This window comes from Pyrus communis, chromosome 12 (genome assembly GCF_041283825.1).
Source record: "Pyrus communis isolate YQ-2024b chromosome 12, ASM4128382v1, whole genome shotgun sequence".
Lineage (NCBI taxonomy): Eukaryota > Viridiplantae > Streptophyta > Magnoliopsida > Rosales > Rosaceae > Pyrus > Pyrus communis.
In genome coordinates, this window is record NC_142576.1 from 20,579,847 (window position 1) to 20,598,335 (window position 18,489).

The window sequence follows — 18,489 nt, forward strand, 5'->3', positions numbered from 1 at the left end:
AAAAATATTGTACAAAAAGAATTAATTATTTAAAAAAACACTGTTTATATGACGAAAATACCCCTGCATTATTTTGGATTGCTTTTGAAGTTTTTTGTTTGAGAGGCATTTCTATCCAAAAAAATACTGTTCATTGGGCTGTTGGCTTTATATATAAGATTTTTTTTAGTGAAGCTTGTGACCCAAAAAAATATTGTTCATTGGGTTGTTGGCTTTATTTATAAGATACATCTTTTTTAATTTTAAACATAGATTTTGTCTAGTTTATTTAATTCGGTGGCTACAAAGGTGGGGTGTGCAATAAGTGAAAAAGTGTATGTGTGAAAATTGCTTCTCTTTCTTATAACGATGATGCTAGAGAATCCACATTTTGTTGTTCAATCGAAGTCATCTCTCTAATAGAAGTGGGGTCCCCAATTAAAGTAGGTCTCACCTTTATTAGTGCAATAGTTTAGATGTGATCTCTCTAGCATTTTCATTCTTATAAGCACCCCAATTTAGGATTATCGTCATTCTAAGTGTGCGTCACATGTTAGTAACTTAATGATGACTAAAAAATAATAATTTATATATGTATAAAAAATATTACGATGAGAAAGAAAATCACAAAAGTTTAATTGCAGAGGTAATTGTACGTATATAATAACTCATGGCAGAAACTAACGAATTTGTTACCATCAACATAAATTCTATTACGGTGACCAAGGGAAGACTGAAATGCCTCTATGAGTCTTCTCGGCCTTTGAAAGGATGGACTGCTGTGTCGAAACCACTAGCTAATCCCTTTTTTCTTTTTAACAAAAACATAAATTCTTCTATTGTTATTACTACTGTCTACCGACAAATATCCTACTGTAAATATTTAGTCACAGGCCTCTTTACTTATGAATACAAGTATATTGCAAGTGGAAAATTGTCTAGGTAGATAGGACCTCCCATGTCATTGCACTACATCTTGGGTTCGAAACCTTTCCTCATGGTCATGGTTTAGATTATGCAATTAATTAATCGAATTAACAAAAACGTAGTAAACCATATCTTTTTAATAATCCACATCATAACGTGAGAAGAGATCTGAATAGCATTCATATGTTTCATTTGTGAATTAAATATGTGCGAATTAAATATGTGGGCAAGTTGCCCTTTACCACACTGGTGAAAATGCATTAAGCCCTTACATGACAGTGTGGGTTAAAACCACGATAGTGTTTAATCTAACATCTAATTACAAAATCTATCATTTGACAAAAATAAAAAATAAAAAAATAAATATGTGGAAAGTTGGTAATCAATATCAGTCCTATATAAACTTCTCCCATGCCCCATGAGACCCACAACCGAAGCAACAATGCGGAAGTCGTTGGCAGTTGTGGTTGGGCTTGCGGTGGCTACAGCCCGTGCCGAGGAGGCCCACTACGGGCTTTGTGTCATCGGCAGGATTCTCCTTGCAACGGAAAACAATGGCGGAGCCCAGCAGGCTGGGATTACCGTCATTTGAAAAATCCTTCTGTCCTAACGGGTGGACTGCTACTACTGATTCTGAGAAGTACAACAATTTTCATATTCCAAAACTACAAACCCCATCCCACATATGATCCACATCTTCCAAACCAATGCACCAAGTTTAAAAACAAATTTTATTTTCCTTCTTTTTTTCTCGAGTCAAGATCTCGAACGATTTTATTTTATTCATAAGAAATCATGGAATTCATTAGATAATAAAAAGAAAAGAGAATTAATAACACATTGGATTCGAATTCCTCGAGCGGTCCTGGTATGTATTTTCAGTCACAAAACCAGAGATACTGATAAGCAACAAACCAACAACTGGACTTTTCCGGAGAGCTTGTTTTGTCACAAACTTACATGAATGTTGTCGCGCTGTACAAGGATTTCGAGCTGTGCAGGAACAAGAACTCCTCCAGCTTCATACCAAAGCACTAGGGTTTCAATTTGTCATTCAAACCATGAAAGACTGCACCTGTATTCCATAGATTTGCTTTCAAGTTCTCGGAACTTAGCAATATTGTAATTTTGATTAAGTTTAGGAGATCTTCGTAAAATGGAAACAAAATACACCCTTTCAATAATCATATTATCTGAACTTCAATAGCATACGATGCTGACATCCGTAAACTGTTACTAAACAATTTCAGATAAGACACCAATCAATCCAAACACAACATCAGTGTATCTAACATAATCATGATTATCATTATAAAAGAAATCCTAGTTACGATTATCCTTCATCCATACTTTATAAATAGATTGGGTTCTTGGTTTTATGCAGAGACCATCAATCAAACCATTATATCCTGGCAAGTTATATCAAGCATGACACAAGCCACTTATGCAGGTTCCTGTTTCACCTTGTCATCAGTTTCATGTCGGTTTCACGAGGGCAGTTAAAGGCCAAGAGTTTCAATAATAAAATGAGTTGTAAACTGATAACAGATCAAAATCATTCAAACTTACACGTTACTTCTATAGTTAACCTCATGCAGAAAAACCTAACTAAAACGACTCTGGTAATATCACTGCAAGTGCACACAATGAACGCCGAGTGCAATACAACAAGGCTTCGTGGCCATATACTTGTTTGACGAATTGGGTTTCTTGAATCAACTTGGTATGCAATTGTGAGACAAGCATGACGTGCAAAACACAACGAGCAATGCACACAAGGAATCTGAAGAAGTATTCACCTTTCAAAAGTTTAATATCAGTTTTATTACGAACTCTTCAATTTATTTTGGCAATTAAAGGCCACCAGTTTCAATAATAGAAAGGAAATAGTTGGAAAGTAATTTTACCTGATAATAGCTCATTCAAAGTTTCAGTATCTCAAAAAGTTATCCTCCTGCAGCAAAACATAATCAAAGAGACTCTGGGAAAATTGCCACAACCACAAACAACACTGAAACCCAAGCTAGACAGATGTCGAAATGAGGAGATAAGTTTTCAGAGCAATGAGGATAGTTTATGAGGTTTATCCTTCCACAATGAATGTCAAGGTAAAATTTGCAATGTCCAAGTGATGCAGTCATAGCTAACCAGTTTGATATCTATTATTATGTTTTGCTATAACACTATTGTTTGAAATCTTCAATGGTTGAAAAATAATAAGTTAATAAGCAAACAAGGGGGAAATTGTTTAAGTACAATAGAGTGGAGGGTCTGGTCAACAAAATGACACTTCTACTTATATGATGGCTCTGTGATTATACGAATTACAATATGTTGCTAGGTCTATGCAAATAATAGAGCCACAGAATAAACGATTTAGATCGTTTTGTGGGGTTATGGGGTTTAGCGTTTAGCAAAAACCTTACATTTTCACCAGTAGTCATTACATGAGCAGTGCCCATCTTTGAAATGATGAAAACGATATCGATCTCTCAGCAATATCACCCTACCATAAAGCTTTGATATGAGCTTAGCAACTGTGTGGCAGTCTCCACAAACACAAAGATTCTTGACAACCTGAATTGGTTGAGAAGGACTCAAGCTAATAAGCCCAAAGGCGATTGCTAATTTCTCACTGTGAAGGATTAGGGCATGATCCTTCATGTCTTCTTCCTCCCAAAAATGTAGTAGATGTGATTTGTTTGGCACATACCCCACCAACTTCAATCTCCCTGCTATCTCATCCAACTTTGAATAGATTTCTTTGCACATAGGGTGAAAGTTATCACCAACAAGAAATTCATGAACACTACCGTTGGCTTCGATTGAGCTACAGCCTCGTTCTTTCTTTATTCCCAAATCTCGCACAAGCTTCCTTAACCCGGACACTTCTTCCCATTTCCCTGTTTTAGCATATATATTTGATAAGAGAACATAATGTCCATGGTTTCTGGGATCCAGCTCAAGCATATGGCTACAAGCCTTTTCAGCAAGCTCAAAACTCCCATTACGTCCACAGGCCCCAAGAAGAGCACCCCATACAGAAGCAGTAGGAGGTATTTTCATTTTCTCTATCAGTTCTACAGCTTCCTCCAGATTGCCTGAACGACCAAGAATATCGACCATGCAGGCATAGTGCTTTACTCCAGGCACAACACCGTAAGCTGGCTCCATTTGATAGAAAAACATTCTACCCTCGTCCACCAAACCTGCGTGGCTACAAGCGCATAAGAGGTTGGTAAATGTCACAGCATTTGGGTTCACCTTCGCTTCTAGCATTTTTGAGAAAATATCCAGTGCATCCCTCCCTTGCCCATGCATCGCAAAACCAGAAATCATGGCACTCCAAACGAACACATCTCTCCTCTCAACCGAATTAAATACCTCAAGTGCCTTATCTAGATCCCCACACTTTGCATACATGTCAATAAGTGATGTTGTGAGGTGACAATTCATCTTAATTCCCTGCTTCTTCATGTAAACATGTATCCGCCCACCAAGATCAATCGCTCCCAGTTGAGAACAGGCTGCTAGAGTATTAACTAGAGTGACTCCATCAGGTATCGGACTCTTGCTTTTCTGCAACTCATTGAAAACAGCCAAAGCCTCCTTCGGCTTACCACTTTGTTCATAAGAAGAGATGAGTACATTCCACGCAGCAATATCTTGACTAGGCATCGCATCAAAAATCTGCCAAGCCTTATCATAATTCCCCGACTGAGCATACCCATCAAGCATAGTAGTCCATGAGACAATATCCTTTTCTGGCATCCTATCAAACAATATTTTTGCCTCTTCAACACTCCCGCATTTCACATACATATCAAGCACAGCATTATTCAAAGTCAAGTTCTCAGTAATTCCATTCCTTGCAATATACAAACAAACCCACCTCCCAAACTCCAAATCCACCTTCTGCCCACAAGCCGACAACACGCCAACCATTGTCACATCATTGGGCTCCACATTCTCTGCCTCCATTTCCTTAAACAACTCCAACGCCTCCTCAGGACAATTCCCCTGCGCAAAAACCGTGATGACAGAATTCCAAGACACAACATCTTTCTTTGGAGTCTTCACAAAAACCCTACGCGCCAAATCCAAATCCCCGCAAGTTCCATAAAAATGCACAAGCGAATTAAGAATGTAAATATCCAAACCAAGCGATGACTTTATCGCCATTCCATGAACAGCTCTTCCGGTAAGCAAAGCTCGTAGCTCCGAAGCCGCCTTAATCACAAAAGGGTAAGTATACTTATTAGGACACTCCGAACACCCATAAAGCATGTCCAGAAATACGAAAATGCTCTCAACCGGGTCTGCGCTCGACGCGTAAGCCCGAATGAGGGTGTTCCAAGTGTAGAGATTTGGGTGGGGAATTTGATCGAACACTTGGCGAGCATAGTCGATGCTCGAGAACGAGGAGAGAGAGCAGGCGCTGATGAGCTTGCTGGTCGAGTAGGGGTCGAAGAATAGGCCTGTACGGAGCATCTGGGCATGGACTTGCTTCAGCTGAGCTATGTTGGTGCATTGCTCAATTTGTGGTATAACTGCTGTGTGGCTTGAGGAGCGAAGGTCGTTATTGACCGTTGTGGGGGACGAAGGGTTTGGGTGACGTGGCAGAGAGATGAGTGGGGTGCTCAGAGTTGCCATCTCTTTTATGGTCACACTTGCATAAGCACATTTGCTTGAGAGTTTTCTTTTGTTATACCATATGATGATAAAAAAAAATATATATATATATATATATATATATATATATTATTTTTCTTGTCACACATTTTAGTTATTAATAATTATTCTTTTAAGTTTTTAATGTATGAGAGTGTGTAACTTGTGATAAAATATATGTTACGCTGAATTGTATAAATTTCTGACCGTTGATGCATGTGAGACTCACAATGCATCAACGGTTAAGTTTTGTCTACTGTATGAAAACGGTATTATATAAGTAAGGAAGAAGAACTTTTTGGATCTCTTCTTTCCAAACTTGCATAAGTTTTTCTCATCAAATGGTCTAGCAACATAATTCAGGTGTTTTGGGTAAGAAAATAATGTCATTTTATTGTTGAACTTTCATGATTTTCAGCATTTAAGGAACATGATCATCTGTTAGTCTTTTGGTGTTGATCTTATGCTTGTGTATGCATTGATTTGGCAAGTGATGGATTACTTTGGTGGTTTAGGGAACATGATCATCTGTTAGTCTTTCGGTGTTGATCTTATGCTTGTGTATAACATTGATTCGGCAAGTGATGAATTGTCTTGATGGTTAGAGTTTTTATCATCAACTCACTGAGCCCTGAGTTCAAACTCCATCCTCTTTAGTGCAAGCTAGTGCAGATTATCGCTTTGTATTGTACTAAAAAATGACATCTATTTGGATCTTGAGAATCCAAAATTTTGGGCTTAAGAATTTAACAAAAATACTCTATTTATCAAACACAAGATTATAGAGAAGGAAAGTCAAAAAGTTGTTTCGACGTCATTTCTCGGAAAAGATCAATTTTTCTCGCCGTTTATGTAAGTTGAATATGAGATCTTTCATTTACAAATAAAGAATTATAGCACTAGGTCATATTATTAGTTTATTTATTTTGTTTAAATCATGATTATCTATGCATAATTGTTTAATTGTTTATTGTGACTTGGTCTTCTTTAGTTCAATTGTTCCATAGTAGTTTTTTTTTTTTTTTTTTTTTTTGGAAAACTGGTACAACAGAGCCAGGGCTAAGAAGCCAAACAAACAGAAAGCCAACACAAGGTAAACAGCAAGCATAAGCAAGACAAGCCTTGCAGGGGTTTACAAGAAAAGAGACGCGGCACCGCATGCCCAGGCGTCATCCCTGCAAAGCTAAGAAAACAATTTGGCTGTACATATTATGTAATGTAGGGGAGTACGTCCTCCATCCTTTGTTACAACAAGAGTATGAAAGCAGTGATGTATCAGTCTTCATCGCCGTCTTCTTCTTCTTCGGAGAAACTTGATACTCAAAACTTAACCAAAACAAAAAGACGAATACCATTATGCTATAGATGATATTATAAACCATTTCGTTGCCGCAAAGTGCAGACATGATGGATTCAATTAATATCGAAAAAGAAGACGACAAAAGCAGTGAGGAGGTATCAGTCATCTTCGTCGTCTTCTTCTTCGGAGATAAATTGATACTCAAAACTTAACCAAATCGAAAAGAAGAATACCATTATACTGAAGATGATATTATAAACCATTACATCACCGCAAAGTGCAGACATGATGGATTCGATTTAATATTCTCATAGGTCATCTAAACAGAACATGTATAAAATGCTGAACATATACACTTACTGCCAATCAGTTTTCTGTAACCTACTTAGGGTTTAACATTGCACCCCAATAACAATTTATCCACGACCTTGCCTTAGATATACATAAAATCGTTGGAACTCTACCCTTTCCAAATTGGTTTTGGTCCGATGCAACTTTAAAACATTTCGCATTACACTTAAAACACGGATGACTAATACAAAAAATCATATAACCTGAGTACTGTTAATGCTCAATAAAAATCTCACACGTAAAAGAAAAAGGAACAAGTATGTTAGTACCTTAGCGCTGAGTTGGGATCGCGAAGCAATGCAGATTCCAGAACCTTAATAGTAGAAGAAAAGACTTTTTTATTATGAGGAATAAATTTTACTCTTGAAATCTTCCCAAACTTTCGGACCAGTAGGATGAGGATTTACATATAACCTTAAAAACTTAGCATCTGACATTGCAATAATGGTGCCCAAGGCAAGCTTAGAGTCTGCTGTTCCTTGAGCCTTGAGCCAATTGTACATCGATACCCTAAGATTGACCCTTTCAATTCTGTAGGCAAGAAAAGACGGAAAGTCCACCAAAGATGATACAGGATAACCCAAATGATTTACAAGAAAATCAATCTTCATTTCTAACACATCCTTTCTCTGGTTAAGTATTTGCGGGGATACCTTAATCATTTCACAGACATCCTCGCTTGTCAAACCAGCATTGACAATGCAATCGAATCTTTCTTTGAGCTCCGTTCCTTTTCCTCGAAATACCTTTAGTGCGTTCTTCATTTTGTCTGAGTTCTCTACAAAGCCTATGTCTAACAAGAACTGAGTCTTCTGAGCGTTGTCCCCTCTGACATTTGGAAGTGGCACAACTCTTCTACCCAAAACCCAATTTTTTAATTCTTCTGGATTCTCCTGTATGTACCTCGACAGGCGCTTCTTTCCGACTTTCAAGTAAGCAAGTAAGCTGTTAGTTCTTTTCATAGAACATGAACCCAGTAACAGGGGATGAGAACGGATAATCTTCCCAATATCTGCAGCCTCCATCTCAATCTCATTAAAGACCAAAATGCATTTTCTCAAATTCAAGAAAAATTTCGTAACTTGAATTTCTGGAAACCGTAGAAACACTGAATATATCTCGCTCATTGTGGATCCAAATTTCAGTAAGAACCCAATTAATGAAAATGTTGTTTCCCCTGAAGCCTCAAATAAAATATCTGCGTGCCCACCAATTAGTTGACCCAATTGCTCATTGCTGCAGCCCATCTCACTAAACAAATGTAGAACTTCAAGCATCCGACTCCAGTTATAAGAATGTTCTTCCAATAAATTCTCCACAATCCAACTGGTTTCAAATCCAGAACTCTTCAATCTTTCCAATACCTCAACAAATGCCGCATTCACATCCCCAATTAAAAGATAAGGACTAGCAACAATGAACTTAATCAAAGCAGATTGGCTGATACCTAGTTCTTCATAAGCCTGAAGTTTCGATTCCAAAACCTCAAAATCATATCGAAAGACTTCTGCTGCTTCTCTATATATCTTTCCGATCTTATTGCGTGCAATTCCATAACGCCACAGAACCGTGTAATTATGAAGCAACAAACCATCATCAGTCAAGAACATCAAATTCCGCGGAAGATAAGAAACATACTCGGAAGGATTCAAGCCCAGGCTCTCAAAGAAAGGTTCAAACTCATTGATAGGGTGGTAACGCAAGAACCGGGCAATTGAAGGACCAACTTCCGTTTCATTATCAACGCAGTTAAGAAGCTTCCTGAGAAAATGTGGGGAGTTTTTACTCATATTCTCAGCATCCCCAAACTGTAAGCTTCTAGTACAATACAAGTAATCCAGCAATGCAGCTTGCGCTTCTTTTAACTGTTTTCCATTGCCAATCAAAGCTTTATCCAGGTTTTCGCGACTTTCAGTCACACGAGGAGCCCTTTTGGTGCTGTAAAACCTAGGGTTTTGAACATTGAGGAAAAAGTAATACCCAATTGGGTGAAGTGGGGTTGTTGATCTAAGGTGGTTTTCATCAAAATTGGAAGAAACCCATTTGAGAACGGATGCTGTTCTGAATTTTTTCAAATGGGTCATCACCAGTTTGATGAGATTCCAAGCCTAGTGATTACTACAGAAGCTCAAATGCCAAGACTTTCTGCTGAATGAAATGGAAATATCAAGTCTTTCGGAACGAAAGGGTTACCTTGGGAGCTTCGGCTGCAGAGTTTGCTGCACTGAAGCTGATGAGTGGCTTCATTCAAACTGTAATCCCAATTCAGTTCTGTTTGAATCGCCGCCGGGAAGGGTTTTTGAACTTTGGTTGTCATCCAAATGCAGAACAAGGAAAACCCCGTATGAGAAGGTGTTGAGTTTGAGGTTAATTACACCTTCTACCCATGTAATTTAAAATCAATAACAATTTGATCCCTATCTTGTGAGTTGTACGATCCACTTGGTGACACATTTATATTTATTTTTCACTTTTTAATCGTAATAGTTACTGAAATTGACATAACTCTTCATTTTGGTCCCGACAATAAAATTTGATTAAAAAAAATGGTTTCTGAGTTTGTTCACCTAAATTATTTTGGTCATTCTGTAAAAAAATTTCCATTATTCTCGTTAAGTGAAGAGGTTGGTTTGACAAAAATACCTTTAAAAACGTGGTTACGTGGTCGTTTATGTGACAATTTAACGAGGATATTAAAAGATTTTTCACGGAATGACCAAAATGATTTACAAAAGAAACTCAAGGACCACTTCTATCGTTTTTCATTATCAAGAACTAACGTAAGAAGCTATGTCAATCTTAATAACCATTTTGAATAAAAAGTATTTTTGTTTTTTTGTTTTTATACAATCGATATATTTATAATTTGTAGACTCTGTATTAATTTAGGCGAATTCTTTCAAATTTTCAAAGACAATACTATGCAAGTCCTCAAAATCCGACAAAATCCTATAAAATCAAAACCCTAATTAAATATACATAAAAATTTATAAACTCTTTTAAAGTCATGATTGTACACACCCAGTTTTCTATCGACCCATGACTTATATAAACTTCTTAAAATCCTGATTCAATACCTCCGACTTTCATAGATTGGTTTTGAAGGTTGCATCGATGTTTACTCATTGAGAAAGTGAAAAACAATGAGAGAGAATTTAAAAACTCCAATTTTTGAAATACAAATATCTTCCCTTTATTTAACTTCTGAAAATTTCAATTTCCATTACGATTAAATTTCATTGTTTAAATTTAAACTCCATCAACACATGTAAAAAAACTATGCAAGAAGCAACAATTCTAGTTGAAAAATGAAAGGTTTTCAACTATACATTACAAGAAGAAGCAACATTTCTAGTAAGACACCACCATTCCAGAACCATAGCTTCTATGCCGTCGATTCCCGAAACGCATTCTCACCGCACAATTTCCACAAGTGCAAAGCTAGATCAGATGCCTGCAAACCAATGATGTCCCACGAATGAGAAATGCAACCACAACTGCGGTATTTGTATTATCGGAAATGAAACGAAAGCGGACCTGAATATTACCATCTTCTGAAAATTGTCGTAAATCATTGTTTGCCAATGTAATATGGGTAGGGAATTTGTGACTGTGCCGGGTATGGTGGTTGGGGAGGAATTGGGTAAGAAGAATCGGGGTATGCCGCTATAGTTTGAGGATAGCCGTAACCGACAGGGGTGGTGCCAGCATGTGCTTTTCCAGGCTGGGGATATCCAGGCGGCGCTAGAGGTAAGGCCATCGGAACCATTGCTGGGGGTAGCTGTGTTTGTACTGTTCTGCCCTTGTGTGAATCTGCAAGCTTCACAATGATATTTCTCCCCTGCAACCACCATACAATACTTTAGAAGATTGCTTCCCCGTGCTTATAGGAATTTGATTGCGAGCGACTAGAAATCTTATGAGTGGCATGATCTCAAAACTTTCTAATATAACCACAATAGAAAATACATTGAAAGTATTAAACTAAGCTATGTCAACTGAATCTGATAAATCAGGTTTCATATTAAGGATGAAAACAATAAATTAAAAAACCTGAATAAGGTATGCGAAGCATAGGAACCAATAAACTTATAGGCAACACATTACAATTAAAACACCATCAGTTCCAATCGAGAAGAATTGAACTACAGGAGTGTCCAATCTGCTCCTACCAACTAACATCCATTTCCTTCCTATTTTCTTCACATATTCGAGTAGGTTACCATTAGTTTAGAACTCATAAAGAAACACTCAAACTCCAAAGGGTATTTAGAGGTTCATTCTGATGAAACTATAAAGGTATGTGTTCGAGCTGGAACCCCAACCCTACACAATGTGGTTGTTACTTCCACAACTATTCCGACAATTTCCCCTCATGATAGGGGCACTACAGGTAACACAATCTAAAATGGTTCTTAAAGAGTGACGGGTACCATACTGGATTTGGTGTAACCCATAAGAGAAAAAAGATAAACACCATGTTAAGAAAAGAAAGTACATTCAAAATTTAAATTCAGGACCGTTATAATCAAAGAAAACAATTTTCACCATAAGATATATTGCAAGTCCAACAAAAGAAAACTATTCTGGGCATAAGCTGATTCAGGACCTCTATAATCAAAGGGTCATGCTTTTAGGAAACAGAAGTAAATGCTATCAATACGCATAAGGCTTATCATCACTAACCCCAAGGGTCTTTTGTGGATCATCTATGGCCTTCTTTGCAGCCTCCACCGTCCTGTATGTAACAAAGCCAAACCCACTACAAAGAAAAGAAAAACACAATAACATTGCACAGTTTGCAGCATATTGTGGCAAGGACAAGGACAAAATACACAAGTTTTTTAACATAATATGAAAATAAATTTAATTATACCGTGACTCATTTGAATCTTTATCATATGCAACTGAACCTTCTTCTATATCACCATGCCTGCCAAAAAAGTGGAGAAGCATCTCACTTGTGACATTTGGAGACAAGCCCCCAATGTAGAGTTTCCTCTGGGTAAGATCAAGTGTAGCAGGTGTCCCACTTAACCCCTCAGCTGCTAGATTACAAACAGCAAGGCGACCCTAAAAGAAAAAAAAAAAGTCATTTTAGCTGAAAGAATATAGAAGTGAAAACAAAACCCTTATGGTACAACAAGAAGGAGAACTATTAGTTGGACCAGCTAGGCCTAGTAGACTATAGCCAGCCAAGTCTTTCTTTAAATAACGATAAATTACATGTTAAAAACTAAATTTACATACATTTGACATATCCAAATGAGCAGCACTTAGCCCCAATTAGGGCCATCACCCATCCCATCACTCAGTTCTCAACTCACATCCCACTCAGTTCTCAACTTAGCCTTGGCCCACCCCCAACAAATTTCTTTTAGCAATGCTCGAGCTCACAAAAGTGGTCATGAAACAAGATGAAACCAGAACTAATAAAAATTAAAAAGTAGTAACAGGGTACGATAACTTGTGTATTTTTCCTGGAAACGTAAAAAAGGTCAATGTAATGCTTATCTCATATATCTAACTTCAGATTGTTCCTCGAAGGGTAAGTGATGGCTAGATAAACTTAACTTAAGAAGTACCAATCTGAAGTAAAATGCGTTGCTTCTAGTTGTTGACACAGAGTAATATAGGCAATGCCTAATTTTATTTCTACTTTTATAGGAAACAAAATTTCATTGGAAAAAACAAAATAAACAGGGGACAAGTAGTCCACTTTAGCTAGAAGATGCAAGCTAGACTAAACAAATAAGACAGCAAAGCAGGGCTAAAAAATGTACGGACGCATAGCAACAGGCCAACCAAAAATTGTTGTTAGTTGGTAATCAACCCGTTTAATACTTACAAAAACTAAACTTTATCATATTCACTGTTAGGTTCTGTTAAACAACTTAACATATGGTATGTGTCCTTATACACACTCTTATATATGTATAACTTGATGTGTTAGAACACTTGTACCTTTGTTTTTCTGAAACTACGATGTTTTCCAGTTTATTTTTCCTTTTGTTTTATAGAAAGCTCTCCCATTTAAAGATGGCTAGGAGACATCTCTTGTTTGTTATTGGTGTATAATACTCTCTATTTACTTAGAAACATATATGTAATTACAGTTTTTGTAATTAGCATTTATTTAAATAACCTTATATGTTTAAGATTTAAAAATTCTATCAAATCAATACTTCCTACTAAACAAATGCCTACAAGTAACAACAAAAGACCTTCTAACCGTAAAATTCATACAGCAAAAAACTGCTTAAATTTGAACTGTAAAAAACATACTAAGCCAATATCCTCTAATAAATGCCTACAAACAACAACAAAAGACATTTTATTCCAACCACAAAATAATTGCAATAACACTGTTTTTGTTTATTTTAACACTAATTATCTTTAAATTAGAAAAAAAAAACTGCTAATGTTTGACAAGTACTCAACTGCACAAGTACCAGCTACCGCAGCCAGATTCTATAATTCAAAGCATTTGAATTAATTCCATTCCTTATTCTAAAAAATTATCCTCCAGTTTCAAAAGAAAGAAAATCAAGTTCAAGGGTTAAAAAATAGACCGAAAGACTTTAAAACCATTTTACCCTTATGTCTCTACTTTGGTCGTAAGTGGGTCTACCACACGCACCATGAGAATATCCGGTCAACGTGCCTACTGAACTGATCAAGACTCTACTTTATATTCACTATTCACGGACAGAAAAACTCAATGAAGAAACGAAATTAGACTTCCAATGTGTTACATGCTTACATCAATCAACTTGCTAGGTGCTCTGAGCGCACACTGAGTAGACTCCATGTGCTTGTAAGTAATAAAACCATAGCCACGCGATTTCCCATTTGCTTTTTCATAGATGACAGCCCCTTCCTCAATCTCTCCATGCTCACTAAATGCCTGAACAACAACAAACATGGCCTTTCAATGAATGTTCAGCACAATGCAACAACGGTTTGTGCTCATTATACATTTACATAATCGTTTTACGAATTGGGTATCTCTAAGTCAATACCATATGCGATTATGAGACAAACATGACATGCGAAACACAACAGGCAATGCACTCACAGCACGCAAGGTTTCGGAAGAGGTGTTCCAGGCCAACCCACGAACGAAAAGCTTTCTATGAACAGGATCTGCACTAGCAACACCCTTAATTTCTTCTGCAATTGAAGGATATTGGGAACCTCTATATAACATGCAATCAAACACCACATGCAGAGAGTCAATCACAGCCACACAATTCCCTCAGGGAACACCCATTGTACACCATACAAAGCATTCTCACATGCAATATGGAGTTCAAGATTCAAATTCAAGAACCCATTATTCAAAATCAACAGGAAAGGGGTAAAATTTGGAAAATTCACAGAAATTAATGAAAACCCAATTCAGACAATTCAAAAATTAAAATGCCTAACGCACAGTTTAGCGAGGAGATCAACGAGCTGGGGTTTGGCAAGAGGTTCGAGCAAGGAGCGAAGGTGGTCCTCCGAATTTCTTGAGATATCGTCATCGTTGCCCGAAGCATCTTCGAGCTTTCTCTTCTTTACGTCCTCCATTTTTACTTTGCTTCTTTTCTCTCTCTGTGTATCGCGGCAACGGAGCCGCTACGAGCGCCTGCGGTTTGTACTTGTAAAATTAGACGTTTGGTTATAAAAAACAATATAATTACGGAATAAAAAGATGAGTGCTGTAACTTAGAAGGGCTGGGTAAACGGGCTGGACCCGCAGATCGGGGCGGTTCAGGACGGTTGCAAGACAGATTCAGGGCAGGGCCTTATATTTCATACACGAAACGGAGCGAGGTGGATCTAAATAAATGGTGAGGCGGGACTAGTCCAATTTCTGATTACACGGGCCCACGCCACGGACCATTTGCACATGTATTCAATTCTTCTCTAACACCCACAGGGGTCTCTCTACAAATTCCTTTCTCGGTTTCTCCGTTTCTCCTCAGATTGTCTTCGTTGAATCTCGATGTCTTCGTCGATTCTTAAACTCAGAGACTTTCCTTCCTCTCGATCCCTCTCTCCCAAATCGTCTTCATTGATTCTTAAACTCAAGGACTCTCCTCCCTCTTGATCTCTCTCTCCCAGATCGTCTTCGTCAATTCTTAAACAAGGAGACTCTCCTCCCTCTCGATCTCTCTCTACCAGACTGACCGACTCCCGGACTGATTGAATTCTAGATAGTTGAGCTCCCTTCTCAACTCCTCTCAACTTCGACCACCACATGACAACCCATCTTGAAATTTTCAGCGTGTAATACCTGCTGTTGTATGAAGCTCACTTAGATCAAAATTGTTTTTTTTTATTTATTTGGGTTGAAAATTGCATTATTATGTATGTTTTTTTATATGGGTTGGTGTTATTTGCAAGAATTTGAGCTGAAACATACAGGTAGGACGCTGGAAACTTGAAATTTCATGAAGTTTCATAGCTTCATTTGTTCGTTGTTTGTTGCAGGTCAAGAGAAGCACAACAAGCAGGAATGACCTGAGGATCCCTAGGAACCAGCCCGTTTTAAACGGGTTGGGTTAGGTCCGGTTCCAACTTTCATTTTTCTGTTCTCTGGCTCGACTCGCCTCGTTTTATTTTCCACCAGGTCCGGCCCCGCCCGTGCCTAGCCCTATATGGTGGTATTCTTCTTTACTTGTAAAAGAGAGGTTTTAGGTTCGAATCTTGTGAATGGCAAATTCGATACTAAATTAAGCTGCCCTATTGTGTGGCTTAACCGAACTTCCCCTCCCTTTAATATGAAATATATTTTTGTACTAAAACAAAAAAAAAGTGCTGCTAATGTCAAACTATAGTCTTATTTCCGCACACCATCTTATATTCTCACTCACAACTAAAAGTTAAAAAATAAAAATGCTCTTTTCTCACGCACCTAATTCCTAAAATAACCTTGATGCACTTTGTCTTTGATACAAAACAAATAAAATAAAACAAAAAACTGAAGGTAATCTCAAAAAACCTAGCATCTGTATCTGCTACCTTGCGCGGCGATGACAAACACCCTCTTTTCTCCTAAGTTCCGGACGAGGGGGATTCAAATTCTCTTTCTACTCTCTCTCTATTGCCTTCCCCTCGTCTCTGTTGCATGCATAATGATTTTTACCAAGAACAATCGCACATAGACGGTGCCTCGTCTTTGTCCTCACGAGGTCTCCTTCCCCCGGTTGCTCTGTGATGACTGTGTCGTCGAAATCAAGGAGATTTGCACGAAAAGTTCAAGTCTGGAATAGTGGGAAGGAGGAATCTGGTGCACGATTGCAGTTTACTTGGGCGATTGGATATTTCTTGGTGTCATTGAGTGTTCTTTGGTCGCCTTGCCAACAAAAATGGTTGAGTGAGTACTGGCTAGTGACGTTAAGAGTTCTCTTATATCACTTACTAATTTTTAGTATCTTGTTTTGTTTAGATCTTACAGGTCATTTTGCATGAGATTAAATTTGTCAAAAAAAATAAAATAAAATAAAAATTCGCATTCAAGTGATGGGTAAATAAAACAATGGGTGGGCATGGCAACACCAAAAAAAATTTAAGATATTTTTAGTATATCGATAAATGAATATTTATTAATTAAAAAAAAATTATTTTCTTCATTTATTCAATTATTATTTTCTAAATCTATAATTGTAGAGTAAAAACGTTACTTGCTACTGATCAAAGGGAAAAATCCGACGTGAAGTGATGTGGAATGTGGACATAATTTAAAGCTTCAAGCAAAAGTATTTTTACTTAGCATGTAAATAGCAACATAACAACATTATTCCTCATCCTATGAAAGTTGTAAGAACTGCGAATTTCGTTTGCTTCTCTCTCATTTCTGGTTGCGGCATGAGCTCTTATAATATTATGAGTAGTACTTCAAGTGGTTTGAGAATTAGTTGTGATCGTAATCATATGATGCATTACTATAATTAGTTGGTCACTGCTTTATTTTTTTTTATTTTTATACAAAGATAATCTAATTTGCAAGGAAGTGAATTTGATTGAAAGGGATTAAAAAGATGGCAATGTGTAATGTGTGCACAAGATCGCAAGTGTCAGTCTCATAAAAGTTGAATCATCTTAATGAGTCTTTTATCGCACCAAAAGCTCGAATTTGTGTCAAATAGTCTTAATCGATTTCACACCAAAAAAAAAAAATTGCAGTACAAATAAGTCATTGTTGCAATATTATTGTCACACAAACTTTATGTAAAGACTAAAATACTAAGTATGAACAGACTAAAATATTAAGTAAGATATATGAATCTGTTGTGGCCTATTTTACGAAAGGAGAGATGGCAAGGCAGAGAGAGATGGAGAAGGGTTTAAAGAATTTTGTATGTTATACCTCATGCCTTGTGCCTTTATTTATAATAAACAGGATATGATTCCTTGTCTTGCACTTTTCTTGCAAGTATACAATCATAAAGGGATAGGCTCTTCTAGTATCCTAAATACAATTTACTAGTGATTTACATAATCACATGTGCTATAAATAATATCACAACAGAATCCATTCACGTCTGAAGACTTAGCTTATTCCCAATTATGTATTAATACACAAACCAATAAACTCGTCATCAAGACTACTTAATGGGGCACCTTCGTAGAAGGTGGTGTCCGAGTTCTTGAGTTGCAGGTCAATTAGCAGCTCACTTATATTATTGAGTTGTTTCCCTTGTTCTTCAATTTGCAATTGTAAATTTCGTTGAATCTACATACAGAAAAAGTTAGTTAATGTTAGATTGTTATACAATTAACAATTTTCTTTCAGAATTATATATATATATATATATATATATATATGTATGTATATATAATTTGAGAAGACACTAAAAAAGATCACATGAATGTACCTCTAACTGTTCGTGAAGATGTTGTTGGACATCTAATTCAAGTTGGATTGCCTTTTTGATATGCAAGCCACTATCAAAACAGTTCACATCATGTACAGGTTTATAAGAAGCTAGCGAACGTAACAACGTGAATTGAAGAACAAAATAACAATCAGGTTTAGCATTACGTTTCAACATCGAGTTGGGGTTCAACATTCGAAGTAGTTCTTTTCTCAGATTTTCCTGCAATATACAAAAAGTGTCACATAGATCATAACTAATGGTAAAACAACCTAAACCCTAACTAATGGTAAAACAAACACTAAACCTAAATTTTAATGATCTGATATTTACCTTTTGCAGAGCCGGGTGGGAATGCTGCATTTCGGAATTTCTACAAGATGAATCAAAAGGAAA

At 37.1% G+C, this 18,489-nt stretch overlaps 2 protein-coding genes and 1 pseudogene across 6 annotated transcripts; all 3 read right to left on the reverse strand.

Moving 5' to 3' along the window:
* Positions 1 to 3,109: 3,109 nt before the first annotated feature.
* Positions 3,110 to 5,598, reverse strand: LOC137746152 (pentatricopeptide repeat-containing protein At2g29760, chloroplastic pseudogene; annotated as a pseudogene). Its single transcript, XR_015954555.1, has one exon. The product of XR_015954555.1 is annotated as a pentatricopeptide repeat-containing protein At2g29760, chloroplastic pseudogene (transcript).
* Positions 5,599 to 7,212: 1,614 nt separating this feature from the next.
* Positions 7,213 to 9,610, reverse strand: LOC137745912 (transcription termination factor MTEF18, mitochondrial). Its single transcript, XM_068485945.2, has one exon. It carries the CDS (start codon positions 9,310 to 9,312, stop codon positions 7,570 to 7,572), a length of 1,743 nt encoding a protein of 580 aa, XP_068342046.2. The 5' UTR covers positions 9,313 to 9,610; the 3' UTR covers positions 7,213 to 7,569.
* A 786-nt stretch (positions 9,611 to 10,396) lies between these two features.
* On the reverse strand, positions 10,397 to 14,902 carry LOC137745957 (UBP1-associated protein 2C). 4 transcript variants are annotated; one of them, XM_068485987.2, is made up of 7 exons: positions 14,664 to 14,902; positions 14,307 to 14,427; positions 13,992 to 14,135; positions 12,105 to 12,301; positions 11,915 to 11,990; positions 10,777 to 11,069; positions 10,397 to 10,682 (listed from the first exon to the last, which is right to left on the reverse strand). In XM_068485987.2, the coding sequence occupies exons 1-6, from the start codon at positions 14,798 to 14,800 to the stop codon at positions 10,800 to 10,802; spliced, it is 945 nt and encodes a 314-aa protein (XP_068342088.2). In that variant the 5' UTR covers positions 14,801 to 14,902; the 3' UTR covers positions 10,397 to 10,682; positions 10,777 to 10,799. The 4 variants fall into 4 exon arrangements, with proteins under 4 accessions (XP_068342088.2, XP_068342089.2, XP_088536859.1 ...); XM_068485988.2 differs by having other exon boundaries at positions 10,766 to 11,069; positions 14,664 to 14,898; XM_088680733.1 differs by lacking the exon at positions 14,307 to 14,427 and having other exon boundaries at positions 10,766 to 11,069; positions 13,992 to 14,127; positions 14,664 to 14,899.
* Positions 14,903 to 18,489: the final 3,587 nt, after the last annotated feature.